This window comes from Lytechinus pictus, chromosome 11, assembly GCF_037042905.1.
Source record: "Lytechinus pictus isolate F3 Inbred chromosome 11, Lp3.0, whole genome shotgun sequence".
Classification (NCBI taxonomy): domain Eukaryota; kingdom Metazoa; phylum Echinodermata; class Echinoidea; order Temnopleuroida; family Toxopneustidae; genus Lytechinus; species Lytechinus pictus.
The window spans coordinates 24,197,727-24,217,248 of NC_087255.1; the positions used below are offsets into that span (position 1 = coordinate 24,197,727).

Sequence of the window (19,522 nt, forward strand, 5' to 3'; positions counted from 1 at the left end):
AAATTGGCAGACTGATGACATCACCCACTCACTATTTCTTTTGTATTTTATGATATGAAATATGAAATATTCTAATTTTCTCCTACTTGTCAAGTGAAACAAATTTTTATTTCTCCCTGAACATGTGGAATTACCATTATTCTAACAGATTATGGTTAAGTTAAGTTGGTCCTCATTGTCAAATCTGTAAAAATTGAAATATTGTATTATTCAAACAATAAAAAACAAAAGAAATAGTGAGTGATGGACATCATCGACTCTCTCATTTGCATATCGCTGAGTTGTGCATTCAACTGTTTTGTGAAAAATAAGCGAAACTTTAAAATGTCATAACTTTCTTATTTTACATCCGATTTCGATGAAATTTGTAGCGTTTGTTTGATTTTTCTCTATCGAATCTAATCAACAATTTTCTGGGGTGGACTTGACCTTTAAGAAAGTTATGATTTTTGTAAAGATGGAAAAATTGGTATTCATCTTATACCCATGGGGACTTGAAATTATCCACATTGTGATGTAAGGCTCCAAGACATGAAATTGATAAAAGAACATTTTTTCTTCAAAAGTTTTAATTCAGATTATCTTTCTTTCGTGAGGACATAAACAATATGCTGCTTTTGTTACATTTTGATTACTGGGCCATGTATGGGATACTGAGGAGAAAACCACGAATCCTGATAATTAAGAAAATGGCTTAAGAAAAGTGGTCCTTATTTGTCATTATTCACTTTGCCAAGTTGAAATTGAGATAGTCTTAATCAGGGATCTCAATTCTAAAACAGCTATATAACTTTCTTACTACTTGCATGTCCGACTTCTTTTAAACTTTCGCCATTTTGTTTTCTCTCACACAATATTAATATATGACCAAGGTGGAACCAGAAATTAGTTTATAAGATATGGGGAGCATTTCATGAAAGGGGTTGTCGGACGTTTTATCCGACAATTTCTGTTTTATCCGACAGTTACCATAGGAGCAGTACTTCTCAGCCAACTTGTACGCTTGTACGCACACAGGCTGGAAAAAAGGCCTTTTCTTATAGTGCTGCCATTCTCTGGAACCAGCTGGATAGTGGTACCCGTAGTGCAGTCTCGAGGCAATCCTTCGCTACATCTTATTGGAGAGCGAGAAACTACTGAATTAAAATAACTACCCCTATTTGGCTGGTTCCAGGGACAAGCAAACAAATATTTAAACACAAAATTAATCAATAATCATATGATCATAGGGAATATATAGTTATATGGATTTGCATATGCACAATATGTTGACTTTTGTTCTACTTATACACACATGTATTTCAGTCTGTCTGTATGTCCTGCAGGTTGCTTGTCTCTTTGAACATATTTTCTTCCTTGTTTCTCATTGTTTGTATTTATTATATGTATGTACATGTATTTGTTACTTGTATGCAGGGCCCCCAAGAAAAACAGTGCTTAGTCCACTGATGGGGTTACCCTGGGTAAACAAAACGAAATAAATAAATAAATAAATAAACTGATATCAAGGAAAAATATTAGATTTGACAACTTGTCGGACGAAATTGTCGATGAACTGCACCTCAATACAACTCTTCCTTGATTACTCCATACAATCCCTCTCGCAACCTTAGGTCTTCTAGTTCATTCTTACTCGCTGTATCACAATCTCATAATTCATGGGGGGATCGATCATTTCAACATGCTGGGCCTTTCCTATGGAATAAACTGCCAATAGAAATCCGCAATATTTCTTGTCTCACCACTTTCAAAAGTTCTCTTAAAACCTGGTTATTCACGCAAGCCTTTAGGTAATTGTTATTCTACCCCTCTTTTTAGTAGGTTTTCTTTCTTTCTTCCTTCCTTTCTTTTTCTTTTTCCTTTTCTTTTCTTTTCTTTTCTTTACATGCGCCATGAGCATCTTTTTATGATGGATACCGGCGCATTACAAATGTTCATATTATTATTATTATGAAGCGCTCCCCGGGTGATTGTTTTATAAGGCTGTTTATAATTTTAAACACGACTGGAACATGTTTTTATATACGTGTTAAAGTCAATCTCCTTGATATAATCACATATAGCACAAGCAGTCGTGCGTGAAGCCATTTATAACGTGATAACTTACAAACAGCTTTAGGAAACAAAAAATGTGTGAGATTGTGATTTTCAGTTGATTGTTTATTATAGCGATCTTTATATAGTGGGCAGTACAGTGAACGTATTCGATTTACTTGACAATTCAGGGGACAGTTCATTTTGGTGGTCAATTACGGGGTCGGGATGCCAACTAGAATTAAATCAATTATTATTTTATTTTGGTATGAAACCATTTCTTATGAGCATGTTTAACATGTTACTATTTTCATTGGTAAAATGTAAAATGTTGCTTGGCAGGAAGCAGCCATGAAAGGGAAAATACCCTTATATAAACGGCTGACCTTTTACCATGTTATGGAAATAAAACAAAGTAAATGAGATGGAGAAGGAGAATATGGAAATAGAAAAAGTGGAAGAAGAAGATAACAAGTCACGTAGAATGTACATCTTTAACATTTCTATTCAATGGTCTACAGGTATTTCACATTGGCTAATGTAGTATACTGGCTTGCATACATTATGCGAATGTGAAATATATGTCAATTTATTTTATAACATTCTGAAATGACTCATGCACCCGCATACACCTATGTGCACATTGTTGAAAAGTATTAATACACAGTAAAAACGCTGTTTAAGATTTTATACAACGCTGTTTACTATATGAACCTTACAGTATTTGTTTAACCGTTTAAACAATCATGTTTGATTTATTGAAGATTAGATATTGAAAATTAAACTTTGTTGCTTAAGATTTATACACCTGTTTAAACTGTTTAAACAATTACTGTAAGGTTCATATAGTAAACAGCGTTGTATAATTTTTTTTTACTGTGTATTTATTCACAGTAATAAAACAATAAGAATTAAGGAAAGCCAAGGAAGCAATAAATTAGGAGGAGTAAGGAAAATAAAATAGAAGTAGGAGAAGAAGAGATGCACATAACTGTATATAGTATAGAATGAGCTTCGTGGGAAAGTTTAGCCAAACGTTAGCCAGGGTAGGCCGAAAGTTTGACCGCCATGAAAATCAGCAACGTTATTACTAATGAAAATCAGACTATAAGAAATAGACAAAGTAAGCTAAGCCTATAGGAAAAATATTTAAAAGGGTATCTAGGCCCAATATTAGGCCATTTTTGAAGAATCAAACTCATATAATATAATCATAATTATGATGCGCGATTTTACGTATTATTGAGCAAAATACGAAAAAGATGAAAATCAGCAGGGAAATCCCAAATGAAAAAGTGGAAGAACCTATTTCTACAGCCCCACCCACCAGTCCATATAGATTTTCGGACTTTTCCCTAACACCATACCAGTTTGCACTTTTCAGATATAGCCTACGAGGAAGTTGTGCAAGAAATCATTGCAAGGAAGTGCAGTCAGTTCCCCGACACTACTTCATGCAAAACCCGGAAGTTCGCGAACTTTATTGCACCAATGATATATATGCACAAAACTTTTTCAGCACTATTGCAGTGTAGCAGTGCGCTAGCAGGCAAGTTATGTCTCCGGATTTTAAGTGGAAATATACTCAAAATGTTGCTGTCTCGGTAATGTGTCGTGTGATCAACAATAATTCTTCATATACCATTATTTCTTCAGTTCATGTCTATTCTGCTTGTTGAAGTTACTTAAAGTTGCCAGTGGATCGAGCTGGAGGAGCGATTTTGCGCAGTGCAGTGTCGTGCCTGTTGAAAGGTGTACGGTACGTATATGAGCGAGACACGATCGCCGGTAGCCCTGCGGTAAAATGGGCAAGGGACACGAACGTGTTCTTGCTACTGTACTTCTTACAGGGGGTAGTGGTGGTGGTGGTAGTGTTGGGGTGGGGGGGGGGGGGGGGGTGGGTGGGTGGGAGTAGAGTTCAGCCCTTTGACTTGTTTATACCACTTGCTCGTTTTTTGAAATGCGAGGTTATTAAGGCGTAAATTAGTGCTGCCAACTTAAAACGATAAGCAGCATATTAAAAGTTAATGGATGCATGCTGGTGGTAGAATTTGGTGTATGAGAGGGTCAACTCTGGTAGCCCGTCTAGAACCTGGCATGCAGGGGGTGGGGGGGGGCTTGGGGCTGTGTTGATGTATGGTTAGGGGTCGAGTTAATGATCATGATTCTGTCCATGGATGCAAGGTTATGATGGGGAGGATGATATTTATGCACATGTACTATGTAGGATAAATGATCATGAATTATAAATGATGATCTTGATTAATTAGTATTGGCCTTGATTATAATACAATGATTATGGTGATGATTGACGTTTATTGTAGTCATTTCTTCTTTATCATCATCATCATCATCATAACCAACATGATACAATGATGATGGTGATGATTGACGACTATTTTAATCATTATGATTCCCTTTTTATCATCATCATTGTCATCAACACCATTATCATCATCATCATCAATATACATGTATGATGTATCTATCTTCATCATCATCATAATCATCACCATTATCATCATTATCATAAGTTAACCATCAACATCTTCATCATTAGCATCATCATCATCATGATCATGATGATGATCATCATCAACACCATTTTCATCATCATCATTACAAACGATCATCATCATTACCATGATAATAATCATAATATTGGTCATTATCATGGTCATTGTTATCATAACGATATAACCATTATTTTATCAAAATTATCATCATCATCATCATCATCATAAATTATCATTATCATCAGCATCATTACCATCATCATCATCATCACCATGCCCATCACTGTCATCATCAATCATCAATCAACATCATCTTCATTACCACCACCACCATCATTTACATGATCATGTTAATCATGATCCTCATCATCATCAACATTATCTCGATTATCATGATCATCAACATTATGATGATCATCATTATCATGATCATCATGTTTATCATGATCATTGTCATCATCAACATTATCGTGATAATCATGATCATCAACATTATCATGATGATCATCATTATCATGATCATCATTTTATCATGATCATCATGATCATCATGATCAACATTATTGTGATCATCATGATCATCAACATCATCATCAATATTTATTGGGACACCTGGGCCGTGTAGTACTACAAGTTAGTAGTAGTACTTAGTCATAGGGCAGAAATTCATCTCAGTCTCAATAAATGATATGGTAGGCAAGTCTATGAATACGGCTTAATTTCAATTGGTGTAATGCTAATTCATCCAATTACCAACTCGTCCACTATCATCTGGTCTACCATTAGTTTGTCCACTATCCACAGGGTCTAATTGCCATTTTGTTCAATCACCAGTTGGTTCAAGAGCTATAAGTCCCTAATTCCATTTGGTCTAATTGGATTAAGTGTTAATTGGACGAAATTAATGAAAAGAAAATGGGCATTTGACCAACTGGTTAAGAGACGAACTGGCGGTACAAAGTGATTATTGGACCAAATGGATCTAGACAAAATGTTGATGGATGGAATGGCATCAGAAAAATTAAGGAAGACCATGTGATGAGTGGACGATTTGGCAATAGACGCAATGGCAATTTATCTTCAATACTCCAGTGATAACTAATATCTGAGTAAATGAGCAATGAATTGAAAAGTACACGTGTAGTAGTAGTCATAAGGCAAAAAATATGTATTCGTCTAGGTTTCATAAGCATTGGGCAAGTCAAGTCAAGCATTTATTTATTTATTTATTTATTAATATATCTATTTATTTTATTTATTTATTTATCTATTTATTCATTTTATTTATTTTATACTGCAGGGTAGACCTGTTCAGTTTTTATGCAAAAAAAATGTTTTCCAAAGGCGCAATGCAGTTTAACAAATAAACTCAACATCATAGCAATTCGATGTATGTAACATATGATCAAGTAATAACGGAATAGATTATATACATATAGAGTGAATCAACAATTATGGAATAATTACATCTACATCAAGTTATTCAGTTTAATTATATCTACATACATGTACATGTATGAGAGTCAGAATTTTAATGATTTACATTTTACACTACAGTGATAACAGATTTCTCCTTTATGAGCAAGGAATTTGAGGAGATAGGGGTGTGTGGCCCCAAAGTTCCAAACAGAAGTGAGGAGCCTGAATCTGATGGCCCTCTGAAAATGGGGGGGGGGGGTGGTTGAGAACTGGAATTTAACATGATATTGGTGTCCTTGAGAACTAACACCTGAAAAAAAGGGGCGTAGGAACGGGGTCAATAAAGGGTGAGACCCCCCCCCCCCGGGTAAAGTCTTGAACTTTCGACAAGGGGGAGGGGCAAGTTGAGAGAGCAAAGCAATTGACTGGGGAATTGATTGAGCCTTTCTTTAGAGCGGCTGTAAATTGTTAATATCTTTGTTTCCAGCTTAATACAAAGTTTGTTTATTGGCTCTTCTTGTTTTGGCAAAGATACATATGTACATGTATGTGACACTTATTCTAACACAATAAGAGAAGGAAACCAGGCGAGGGCCAGTGATGTATATCTAAATGTATGACCCATTTTGCCAAAAGTAGAGAAAATATTACACTTTGTTTTGACTTAGAAAATACTACAGTATGTGAAAACAAACTTAATCAGATACTATTTTCAAGATTTCTTGCTCACTTTTATATTGATTTGTAGTAGATATTGTTCTGAATTGTACATGGTTCTGACTTCTATTATGAGCTCTTATCAGATAATAAGATTTTCTTGATTCCTTGCTGGTGCTGCAGCCACACCAACAGAACCGACTCCTAATGTACATGTCATTTGTAATATATTTTGTCAGCTGAGATTCGGTTTGCCAACTATTGTGCCATCACTGGTGTACAGATGGGGGGAGGGGGGGGGGGGGCATGGACCCCACCCCCAATTTTTTTTCATGATGAAAAAAAAAGAGATGTAATGGAAAGAGAGAAAGTTGAAATTTGACATTATTTTCTGAATGTCAAAATCTAGGTCACAAAACGGGAGTTTTGTAGTAAAAATGTTGAAATTTTTGCTTCTCGCTTGCTTTTGACAAATTTTGCCCAATACACCATATCTTCCCCCCTCAAACTATTTTGCACATTATGCCACTGTGTACCATTTTTGAAAAGCCAAATTAGGGAAACGTGTACTTGTATCACAAAGGCAGCCATTGGTGTTTCTTTTGTTTCTTGATTCCTTAGTTCATTTCCCCTTTTAATAATAGTGTAATTGTGCTGCCCTGAATCTTACTTTGGATCTTCGAGTAGAAAGAGGCAGATATACTACATGTACTTGTAGGAAATTTACTTACTTAGAGCTGTGCAGAATTGTTATTTAATATAGTAAAACTGTGCTTTGTTGGACGTTTTATAAGTAGTTTTTCTTTGATTCGCAGCACAATAAAATGAATAAAAAATGTCATACACTGTAATGCGCCAGTGCTTATTGGTAATTTTGTCATAATAAATTTGAACATAATTTATAGTAGTTCGCGAAAAGACAACTTGCAGCATCCTCAGAGATAAATTACTGAGAAAATTTGAAGTGTGGTACATATCATAAGTACCATTTTGAAGTATTGTCAATTTGAAAACAATTTGCAACTTATCGTCGCCTTCCCGCACAAAAACCGTTAGCGCATACTGTTAACTACACGAGAATGGCCCTTTTGCGGGAAGGCGACGTGCAGTGTGCGCTAACATCCTTTGTGCAGAAAGGCGACGCGCAGTGCGCGCTAACGGCCATTGTGCGGAAGGTGACGTTAAGTGAATTGAGAATTTTTAAACTTTCAATCTCTGTCTTTATCCCAGGTATCAACTCTTGCCTTCAGATGAGTGCTACAGTGTCATGAAACATGGTAAGTGTGAATAGACCCCAAATGCTGCTTTCACTAACTCATGATTTTTTGGTTCGCACCAGGCCCGCACAAAAATAGTCTGCACCACAGAATGAAAATTGTGTTCAATAACTATAGCAAAGTCGCGCTCCTTTTTCGATCAGTGATCAGCCATTCAAAAACTCTGGCACATAAGGGATGACTTTCATGGTAACTGAACACGCCATATATACAGAGCGGAAGTGCTCCGTATTGTTACCTTTGTCCGTGCGAGAAACTTTGGCTGGGGCCTGGTGCTGCTATCATTCATAAACTCTTTGGTTGGCGCCTGGTGCAGGCCTGGTGCTGACCAGCGAGTTACTGAAAGGGGTAAAGGTTTCCCAGACCATTCTGAATTTGGATATAAAGGAGTCTGAATTTTGACCATTCAAACTTATACTAATTTTCATTGATATTATACCACACCTATGACTATTGGGATTTATGCATTCTAGTTTTTTTAGCTAAATTAATTATTTTCAAAGAAAAGGTTTAGAAGTTTGTAAATAAACTATAAGACAAGTTTGTAATTAAAAGACCTCATAATTACACCATTGAGCAAGTGTTGTAACTGATATCCACAGTACTTCACGCTAACTGAGATGGTGTCCATAACTTTATTTGCTACATGTTGAATAATAACATAACTTTGAGGTTTATTTTGAGCATATTTCTTTGGTTAAATGTTAAAAGACAATGAAATATTATAATGTTTAATTGACATGCTTTTTGACTGAAGATGATTGATCACTTCCAACTCTCAAGGTTACATGATGATGTGGCTACCTTTTAGCAAGGAATGTTGTTAATACAGATTGGTGTATTCATAGTTCTGCAAAATTGAGCTTGTGTATACAGTATTCAGTGATGGTTCAGTTTTATTTCAACATGCAGACTTTTATGTAGCTGAAAAATGTTTCTTGTTATTGTCACTTTCTATTTCTCCTTTTTAGTCTGAAAATTCTGTAAAGGATATTCTCGCAAAGTTCAGCCAAGGAAATGGTCCACAATTTGGTGGGCCGCCCCTGGCTCAGAAGCCCTCGGTCCAGAGCAAACCGCCCAAGGTCAGCAAACCTAATAACTTGCCCGTCAGTAGTCAGTCATCAAATGGAGTTAGGCCATCCCCTAATGGTGTAAAGTCACCTGTGTCAAGGGTTGGGTTCCCACCAGTAGGAGGTGTGAACATTGAGGACATCACCAAGGTGAAGCTTAAGAAGCCACCCTTGCCCAAACCTCCTCCAGAAGCCAGACAGACCGAGAACCAAGTCCCAAGTTTTAAACTGCAACCCAAACCCAAGCCCAAGCCAGCAGCACCTCCAAGGCAAGAAACGTCCTCTCCGTTCGGTGCCGCCCATCTCCAACCCAAGTCTCCATCTCCCGAGAGCAGTAGCCCTTTTCGGAACGAGTCCTCCCTTCATGTCAGCTCCAAACCTGCAGCTCTTGCTAAGAAACCAAAGCCTCCGGCACCTTCTAGAAAAGACAGTTTAACAAAGATATGTAGTGTACCTCGGAAACCGAGCCCACCATCAGTTTCCCCTGAAGAGGAAGACAAAGAGAATACATGTAATTGGAAGAATGGGATTGGGGCGGATGAACCCGCTCCACCAATTTCAGACTCAGAAAATTCCTCAGCATCTTCGATAACGGAGACTCCTTTGAGGAGAACATCATTCCTTCACACTGTCAGCAAGAACTTGAAACAGGGAAACCGAAAGCCAGTTCTTGAACCCCTCCCACCCCTCTCAGTCATCGGGAATGCCCCTCGGAAGCCAGCCAAACCACCCAATGTGTCTTTAGCAAAATATTTATCTTCTTCGTCAGGTGAGGACATCTGTATTTTTAATCAGTTATTGTTTTTTCAAGAAATCATCATGGATGGAATAAGTTTTAATACTGGTGTCGTTTCTCCATTTGCTCCACAATTTTGAAATTATGCTACACAAAAATTATTTTATGAATCATATTTTTTACAAGGGACTTTACAGAACATTGTTGAGAGTTTAACTTTTATGTACATAACTGAAACTGTTAATCAAATTTATACAGGCCTACATGTAGAGCTGTCTGGTTAAACATATTTTCTCTGAAGAATCAATCTGACTTCTGTAATACCCTTTTTACACAGGCTAAAATTTCCTTAACCCCGTACTATAGGTGGGGCTAAATGGCAATTTAGCCCCACCTATAGTACGGGGTTAAGCTTAGCCCACTTTCTTTTTACACAGCATTTTTGCAAAGTGGGCTAACCCCACCTTTAGTACGGGATTATTTGGCCCTGCAAAAAAGCAGGGTTATCCCAGCAATTGCGGTGCTAAGAGCGATAGTACGGGGTTAAGATCGCTAGTGTAAAACGAAAGTGGGCTAAGCTTAACCCCGTACTATATAGTACGGGGTTAAGGAAATTTTAGCGTGTGTAGAAAGGTACGAGTGAAGTACTTGTACTACGAATGATCGACAAAAACCACTAGTCCGGGGTTAGCGAGTTTCGTGTGTGAAAAGCAAGCATTCCTTATCCGGGGTTAGCGATAACAATTTGGCATGTGTGAAAAGGAAAAAAAATAGTACGGGGTTAAGGATAGTACGGGGTTAGCGATAGTCCGGGGTTAAGAAAATCCTGTGTAAAAAGGGTATAAAATGACAAATTGCTTCTCAGACTGGCTTGCTACCACTTCTGCCTGTTTGGCTGATAAGGATTTTGTGGTCAATATAGAGATTAATCTCATGCTCAGTTGTGTTCTTCATAGATAGGATCTGTTGCATATTATTAATAAAGACAATAAAGTGAAGTATATTAAAATTTGAAATAACATTTACTTATAATGTGTTATTGTGATTAGAAGTGAAATTATTCTGTTTATTTTATTGTTGATGCTGTTAAACTTGTCAATCTATCACTATTCCATCTCTTTATTTAGACTCCCTTCCCCCTCCCGTCAGACCACCGAAGCCTGGATCTACCCCGTCCACCCCTCCCTCTCTACCTGCCAGGCCCGGTGGTGGTGGGCTATCGAAGACCAGGCCCCCACCCCCACAGCCAGTACCAGAGGAACAGATACCAGAAGATGCTGGGGATATCTATGATGATGTTGAGGGTGAACCCTCTTCTGTTGTTCCACGCAAAAGCAGGCCGTTCTCTCTCATGTAAGTACATTTTTAACCTCTATCTCTCTTCTATTAGGGATTATTTTCAGATTATGGTTTTTACCTAAAAGTAATCTATCACCACATTTTTCACAAATCCCCTACTTGAGGGGTTAAGTCTTGGACACAGCATGTTTTTTTTTAAATTGTGAATGGCGGAAATAAGTGAGCACCAAAAATTAACAATGTGGACTATGATAGTCAATAGGTTTGCATTGTATGAAAAGAAAATTCAGCCAGATATACTAATAAATTTGATAGAAGTAGGATGTTACATGATTAAAAAATACTTTTTTCATTAATTGATTAATTATTGAATAATTAATCAATCTATTTATGTACTTATTCATTTATCCATCCATCCATCCACTTTTTTGTTGAGGGCATTGTCACTTGTCTCTTTTCCACCCCTCAACCAGTGCACCAAATCTGAAACATTATATGTGGGATTGTTTATAATGTCACATGGTGCCAATACAGGAGGACAGCTCAGTCAACTGCTCTGTGCTTTGTTGTATATTGCATTGTTTAGTTTTTAGGGAGTTTCCCTGATATAGTTCTGATCCTTGTAGGTATTATCCCTTTTTGTCAAAGGGGGTACACTGCTTGGGCAGTTGTAAAGAAAAGAGAAGAGAATTTCCCTGAACTGCTTTTGACCCATTTGAAGAAATAGTGATCCTATATATGTCCACACCAGAGAAGGGTTTAACAACACCAGTTTCATTTGGTCTAACACCAGAAAGGTGTTTATACAACACCAATTAGTATTAAAACAGCATCGGTTTGGTTCCAAACTGGTGTTGTTTCAATACTTCTCTGGTGTGGACATATATAGATTCCGGGCTTGTGTTAAATCAACACTGGAGTTTTTGATGTGCAATACCAAATGCCTTTTACATTCTGTGTGACACAAAATATAATCATTACTAATGACATTATTAAAGATAAACTTTAACTGCATGAGCTTTAAAGCAATAGTCATTTTTGTGCTTTTTAAAGTGATGTATCCAATACAAATGCAAGATAAATTCTTTCATTTTATGTACCCCTCCAAATATACATTTCAGGATGTAGATGTACATACATGTATGTAGCTCATATTTTGGATACATTGCTGTTCATATAGCGTGTTCATTCATTATAAAGTGAAAGCAAGAGTCCATGCCTGATATTTTTGGCTATGCCTTTGATGTCATAATAGAACACAGATGTGATTGATAGAAAGTTTGGAGAGCTCTTGAATCCTTTCCATACAGCTTACTCACATTGCCAAATGTTATATAAAATAAATAATGTGCATGATTCTGCATTTTGGGACATTTGGGTATTGGTAATGTTGAACAAAACTGTTGGTTTCATTGCAAATACTTAAAATTTGTAATTATATACATACATGCAGTGGTGCTCAAAAGTTTGTGAACCTCGCCACAAAATGCACTCCATCAGCTCAGTCTTGACTGAAGCCAACAATACTACAATGTTTGGCGAGCCCAGAGAAACAAACTTTATTGAATGTAATATTTTATCACCTGACCTCACAATTAAAACATGGCAGAACTTGAACACTTTAAATATGCTCATTTCCTTAAATGGGGTTCACTGAAACTAATAAGCACCACATAAATACAAACCAACGTGGGATAGAAGCAATACTGGTTGATGTTTAGCACATCTGCATACTGTATGAATGGACAATACGTTGACAAGTCCTAAAACCAACTTATCACCTTGGCAACGATGAGATTGAACACACCTATTGTCAGTCGGTCCGTAATCTAATGTCTTTGACAACCAGAGTGGGGAAGCAACAAATTAGTCGTGATATTAGTCAGCAGTCAGACATATGGGCATCTGTCATTACAGAGCTAACCATATGTGTCTCTAGATATGCCAGGCTATTCACTGAAGAGTTCACACAGGATCATAGAGTTTCACCTATATCTTTAATAGGTGAGAAACTAGTTTTAAGCCAATGAGGTAGTGTTTACTTGAAACCTCCTTTGTACATCATTTTACTTCCAAATGTGGTTTTTGTGTACAGACTGTGATTTTAATAGTGTTTTTCTTTTGTTATTTTAGCCTTTTCAGTGGTGTTTTATTTAAAAAAAAAACATATACCTGGTAGATATATAAACATTTAAGTTTTAAACAAACTAATCTGACTCAATTTTACTATTGGATTTTAGTTTTAATTTGGCTAAGTAAAAAACAAAATCTACTTTATTTTTAATTTTTTTTAAATCTTATGAACATCTCGTGTGAACATTGCTCGCAACTTTGCATTGCAGCTTGTGTAGTATGACTGATCCTATGCGTGATGAAATCAAATTAAGACTTGATCCAACATTGGCCCATTGGATTGTGGTTCAGTTATTGTTGCATAATTTAAGTTCCGTGGCAAAGTGATCTAGAGTTTAATTTCTCTCCGGAAGTCTATTCTGTGCTTACATGTGTATACATTTGTATGTGCATACAGTATGTGAATAAGCCAGTTCACGGTTAGCTCATGATCAACTTTTCTCCAATGACATTTGTGATTTTTCATTAGGATGCACTATCAATTTCAAATGTAGATGTTGCGTAAGCTTTACCGGTAGAGTATTCAAATTCTAAGAACAAAAGGCATTGTATAGACCAGGTGACTAGAATAGTACATCAGGGATAAAGTTTGGAAATCTGTTTTATTGTCTGCCTTTGGCACATTTGACTATTGTTTAGGCTACTGTCAAATACCAGTGATTATGAAAGCTCTATTTATTACTCTTCAGCTTGGATGTGATAAATATTTTGAAAGGAAACATGAATAATCATCAAATCACAAATGCCTATGTCAGTGAATTTGAAAGCCACCTTCATGGTTGTCTCCAATGACCCTTTTCTGCTCGTGCGCAGTTTACAACCGTGAACAGGCTTATTGAATGTATTTCAATGGGCATGCTTGTTATTAATTTATTTTTTCTTTAGAATGTTAGTTTATTGTTGGCAATTTTCTTATTCCAGAAAAAAAATAGGCATCATTGGAAAACTGCATTTAATCTAAACCACAGATCAGTGAAATGTGTACATTTACATACAGGACATATGTTATACTGAAATAAATAAATGAATATGAATAAATAAATAAACTAGAATTTTAATTCGTCTTGAGGACGAATTAGGTGATCTGTCTGTCATTCTCATGATCACGATCTAATATTTGATCATTATAACCATGGCAATGCAGATCAATATAATCATCATCATTAAAAACAGACTTTTATTAACAAAAGAACATATTAAATACAGCAGCTGAAAGACAAAATATTACGTTGTGTAAACGATCTTGTTGTATTAGAGAGTGCCAATGCACTTTCGCAAGTGACTACACGAAATAGTTAAAATAATGTTGCCGAAATCCATGAATGTAGAATCAAATTTTGAGAAAAATCAGTATTTAATAGACGTTACACACAAATACATGAGCAAAAAAAAAAACATTGTCAAGTGAGTTTTGAACCAAGGACCTTTGCATTGCAAGGCAGGTGTGCTATCCATTAGACTACACAGCGTCCCATACTCTCATTGTTCAAAGAAGGAATATTCTCTTAAATTGACTTATGACAGTGAAAATTGGTATTGTGATATGCCTCTATAAATTCTCAGTTTTGAGGATGAATAATTAATATAAGTGAAAATGTTATGCAATATTTATTAAGAGTATAAGTCCAGCTACAATATGTCGAAATCTGGGCGAAAAATGATCAAGAATTACGGAGTTATAGTCATATTTGCAAAATTATTCAAACGTCATAAAACAAAAATGGAAAATTTTAGTTCCGACGCCATTTTGATGACGTCATGATAAAATTTAGGGTCAAATGTGACATAAAATCACATCTATAATTCATACTCTATCCGAATATAAAAGAAAATGTAGGGGCCAACGGACTATCTGAAGAGTTATATGGAATTTTGTAAAGGCATGTTTTTGCACATATTTGGTCTATTGTGAACGCGCGCGTGCGCGCGTGATTCAAACTTTGATGGAAGCTAATTCCTTTACTACTGGTCGTAGAAGGTTGATCAAGGTATCAAATTATTAGAAATTTAATAACAAATGCATTGACGTAAAAGAAAGTGAGATTCTACATTGCGTAACGACGCTACGCGCGTGAACGCGCGCGAAAACGTGTGAGCGCGCAAATTCTTGAAATGCTTCAAATTACCTGATTCGTACTCTACTTTGATCAAAAAGTGATTTTTAGCATTTTGAAATTTTGACGCGCGCGTACATGCGCGTCGTGACCTGTTCATGACCTTTGATGACATGGACAGTTGACCCATGATCTGAAGTTAATTTTATGTTGATATTGTTCATTTTTTATGATTGATGATGAAGATATTGTTGATAATGTGATTTTACAAAATGGCACGTAGATGACGTCACGATGACTATTTGAGGTTGAACTTGTTTCGTACACATCGCATGATAACTGTGCATAATTGATAATATTTTGATGAAAATTGATCGAGCACTTTTTCTGATTTTGGTGGAACAAGAAAAGGGTGGAAAAAGAAAAATAAATAATAAAAATAAATAAATAAATAAAAAAGAAAATTCGTACGAAATTAAGAGTTGATCTGTCGATTGACAGATCACCTAATAAGTAAAATTAAAATGATAATTACACAGACTTCTCTATAATAGTACTCATTATCTGAAAAAAGGAAAAAGATGAAACATCACCCAGTATTAATTTACTTCCCCTTTAGATTAAAAAATACTTATTAAGTACTTCAAATCTCATTACATAAATTACAGTAAGTGCTATGGGAAGGAAAGAACTTCTTACATACTTTATTCAGTATTAAAATTCTGATGACAGCCCACACTCACAAAAATTCTTCATCGACCTCACTTTTCCTATTATAGTGTGTAATGTATCTCGCTAGCTTGAGATTACACATACTGAAGTATTAGTAATTATGAAGATACAGTTTCATAGCGTAATATCATGTCATGGGTTAACGTAAGGCAGGACATAATTCAGATTTTTTCACAAAATTTATATCCTGCTATTCTATTCAAATTTATTAAACATTAGGAGCCTACATGCTTTGGCTCATATTCATGGTCGTATACCTCAATCACAATTTCACATGCAATTATCTGAACAAATTTGGTTCCACTTCCTTTTGTATAATATCAGTTTTGTCATATTAAAGGAAACCAAAACCCAAGACGAGAAGCAATCTTATTGCAAAGAGTAAAATGAGAGGAGCAATTTAAAAAAAAGTTTCAACAAAATCGGTTATGAAATAAGCAAGTTATGGGAGTTTGAAAACTCTTGATGGACTTTCTATGGGGATCCTCAAATTGGCAAACGTGCTTCAAAATGGCTGATTTTGTGGACAACTCTCCATTTGTTTTGTACACAATTTTTCTGATTTTCCTCATTATCTTTCAAATTGCATCTTGCCTCCTGAGCACAACATATGTCATGGGAAAATATAATTCACACCACATATGGCAAGGTCAGGAGGAGATACAGTGAAATATGTAAAATAAAGGGGAAAATCTGAAAATTTGTGTACAAAACTAATGGAGAGTTGTCCACAAAATCAGCCATTCTGAAGCATGTTTGCCAATTTGAGGATCCCCATAAAAAGTACAACAAGACTTTTTAAACGTCCATAACTTGCTTATTTCATAACCGATTTTGATGAAACTTTAAAATTTGTTCCTCTCATTTTACTCTTGGCAATAAGATTGCTTCTCTTCTTGGGTTTTGGTTTCCTTTAATGCAATTTACCATACAATTGAATACACCACACTACAGTAAACCTATAATTTTCAATGATCTTTTATTTTGTTGTTGGCCAGACTCCAATAGTTAATTTTGATTACTTTTTATTGCAAGAACTAATTCTTTGAGCTGAATATCTAAAGTGAATAATGTGCATATGGATCACAAAAAATCTATGGAAATGATCGAGAAGATTGTGTTGTGAAAGAAGGAAATAGGCTTGTTTAGAAATGAAAAATAGTATGATAACCTATTGTCTGTATAGTCCTACATGAAGGCCCACATGTAAAGGTTAGATCATTATACAGTGTGTTCCAGAAAAAAAAGGAAACCAGGATTTCCAGGTAACATTTCTTCAAAGGCAAATGAATTGTGATATTTCATTTGCATCAAAATACAATTCAATTATTCTTCTATATTTTGATACCAATATGAGACAAACGCTTATGCATTAATGAGCACGATGAGTTTGAAATTTTAATGTCAAAATCTGGTTGCGCAGAAATATTGGACAAGATTGGTTCGGGATACGATGACCATGCTTATTCCGTGATTGCCTCATTAGCATTTCTTAGTCACTGATCCCTGAAATGAGACTGGAATCACTGGATTCAGATTCACACATGAGTTTCCGCGCAAATCATTTCTGATATGCCTCAATATATTGTTTGTAATCTGCCATGCATTAATGATTTGCTAAGCTTTTGGTCTCAAATTACAGACAAGATTAACTACTCTTATGTATCAAATTTGTAGTAAACACATGATTTATGATTGTGAAATCTGTCTCTGAAAACAGGTTTCCTTTTTGTGGGATGCTCTGTATAAACAGTATTACAGGAGGAAATTCCACAAAAACTTGTGACTTTCAAACATGTTCAAGGTTATATATATAGGCAATCAAATCACACATCTGTTTAGGGAATATGTTATCGCTAAACTGCTACAAAGGGGAAATTATGTTCAGAAAATTAAATTTTCCTGGTTTAAGAGCCAGTAACAACATTTAGTTTGGCAAGGAGCAAGCAGTAATGAGGGACCTGTCTGAAACGAGGCTTAGACCCCTGTTACATCTGAGAGATTCCCTACCTCGGGCCGGCCCGGGGCCTACCTCGGGTCGGAAAGAAATCAGATGTAAACATCCCAAACCTACCTCGGGCCACCTTTTAGCGAACCTACCCGAGACCACATCAAGAGGTAGTCTCGGGTAGGTATCGGGCCGGCCCCGGTCCACCGATTCGTAGATGTAAACGCACACAAGCTTTCAAACCTATCTCGGTCCGTTCGCCAGCTGTCAAATTACGTCATAGCGCGCGCTATCCCCTCCCCAGCCCCGTCGTTCTTCGAATGTTTTGCGGCTTTTGACATGTGAATTGTGATTGATAAAGTCTTTGATTTTAGTGGAAAGAAGGAAGCACTTTAAACGTATTCTTTTCAAATCGATCATATCTTCAACGACTGCTGGGATCATCAGCATGCTTCCAGAATAACGAAATGTAAACAACTTCAATTAGCGCGCGCAAATTATTCAGAGCCTAGATCGAGAGTGCCCTTTGGTGTCAGCAATCGGATACCGCTCGAAACCGTACCGATAGGGGAGGGAATGAACGCTGTGATGTAAACAGACCACATTTCGGACTCGGTCCGTTCGCGAAGCTAATCCACCAATAATCCAGTCAAGGTTGCAAGTGGACTCGGTCGGGTCTCGGGTAGGAAACTTTCAGATGTAACAGGGGCCTTAAAGTTCAAAGGCAGCTCAGAAATCCTGTTTGAAAGTTAAATACAGCTTTGTGATCCTACCTTGATTACAAATTTCAACATAAATCAGCATTGTTAACTTGTAATTACCCACAGAAAGCCAAAATGGTACAAATTATTTATCTGAAATAAAAAGTTGTAAACCAACCGGGCTGAATGAGACTCAATTTTCAACCCTATTGCATTGTGAAATTAATTTAGTAACTGATACAACAATGATAAAAATGCATAGGAAATACTGTATCTAATATGGAAGTTAGTGTGTATCTAGAAGAAGAAAAAGAAGCAGGAGGAGAAGGAGAAGGAGGAGGAGGAAAAGGAAAAGGAAAAGGAGAAGAAGAAAAGAAGAAGAAGAAGAAGAAGAAGAAGAAGGAGAAGGAGAAGGAGAAGGAGAAGAAGAAAAGGAGAAGAAGAAGAAGAAGAAGAAGAAGAAGAAGAAGAAGAAGAAGAAGAAGAAGAAGAAGAAGAAGAAGAAGAAGAAGAAGAAGAAGAAGAAGAAGAAGAAGAAGAAGAAGAAGAAGAAGAAGAAGAAGAAGAAGAAGAAGAAGAAGAAGAAGAAGAAGAAGAAGAAGAAGAAGAAGAAGAAGAAGAAGAAGAAGAAGAAGAAGAAGAAGAAGAAGAAGAAGAAGAAGAAGAAGAAGAAGAAGAAGAAGAAGGAGAAAGAGAAAAGGATGATAAAAGAATTATGAAAAGAGGTAAGATTGTTGAATGACATATGAAAGTCAAGGGTCATCTCTCATTTCTTGAAGTTCAACTCAATATCGGAGACCCTCATCCCATACATCAACAAATCAGAGAAAAGGGGGAGAAAAAGAGTAGATACAAAATACAGTTTGAAAGTCCTGAAAGATTAGTGTTGAAAACGATGAGAGTAAAATCATCACTAATTTCAAGAAGTTCAAGCGTAGGAAATGGC

The 19,522-nt window shown here is 36.3% G+C and overlaps 1 protein-coding gene across 1 annotated transcript; it reads left to right on the plus strand.

Moving 5' to 3' along the window:
• The first annotated feature begins 3,353 nt into the window (after positions 1-3,353).
• On the plus strand, positions 3,354-19,295 carry LOC129271592 (uncharacterized). The gene is made up of 6 exons (XM_064107065.1): positions 3,354-3,793; positions 7,857-7,903; positions 8,875-9,742; positions 10,837-11,062; positions 11,657-11,678; positions 19,038-19,295. Exons 2-6 carry the CDS (start codon positions 7,901-7,903, stop codon positions 19,293-19,295), a joined length of 1,377 nt encoding a protein of 458 aa, XP_063963135.1. The 5' UTR covers positions 3,354-3,793; positions 7,857-7,900.
• The last annotated feature ends 227 nt before the right edge of the window (positions 19,296-19,522 follow it).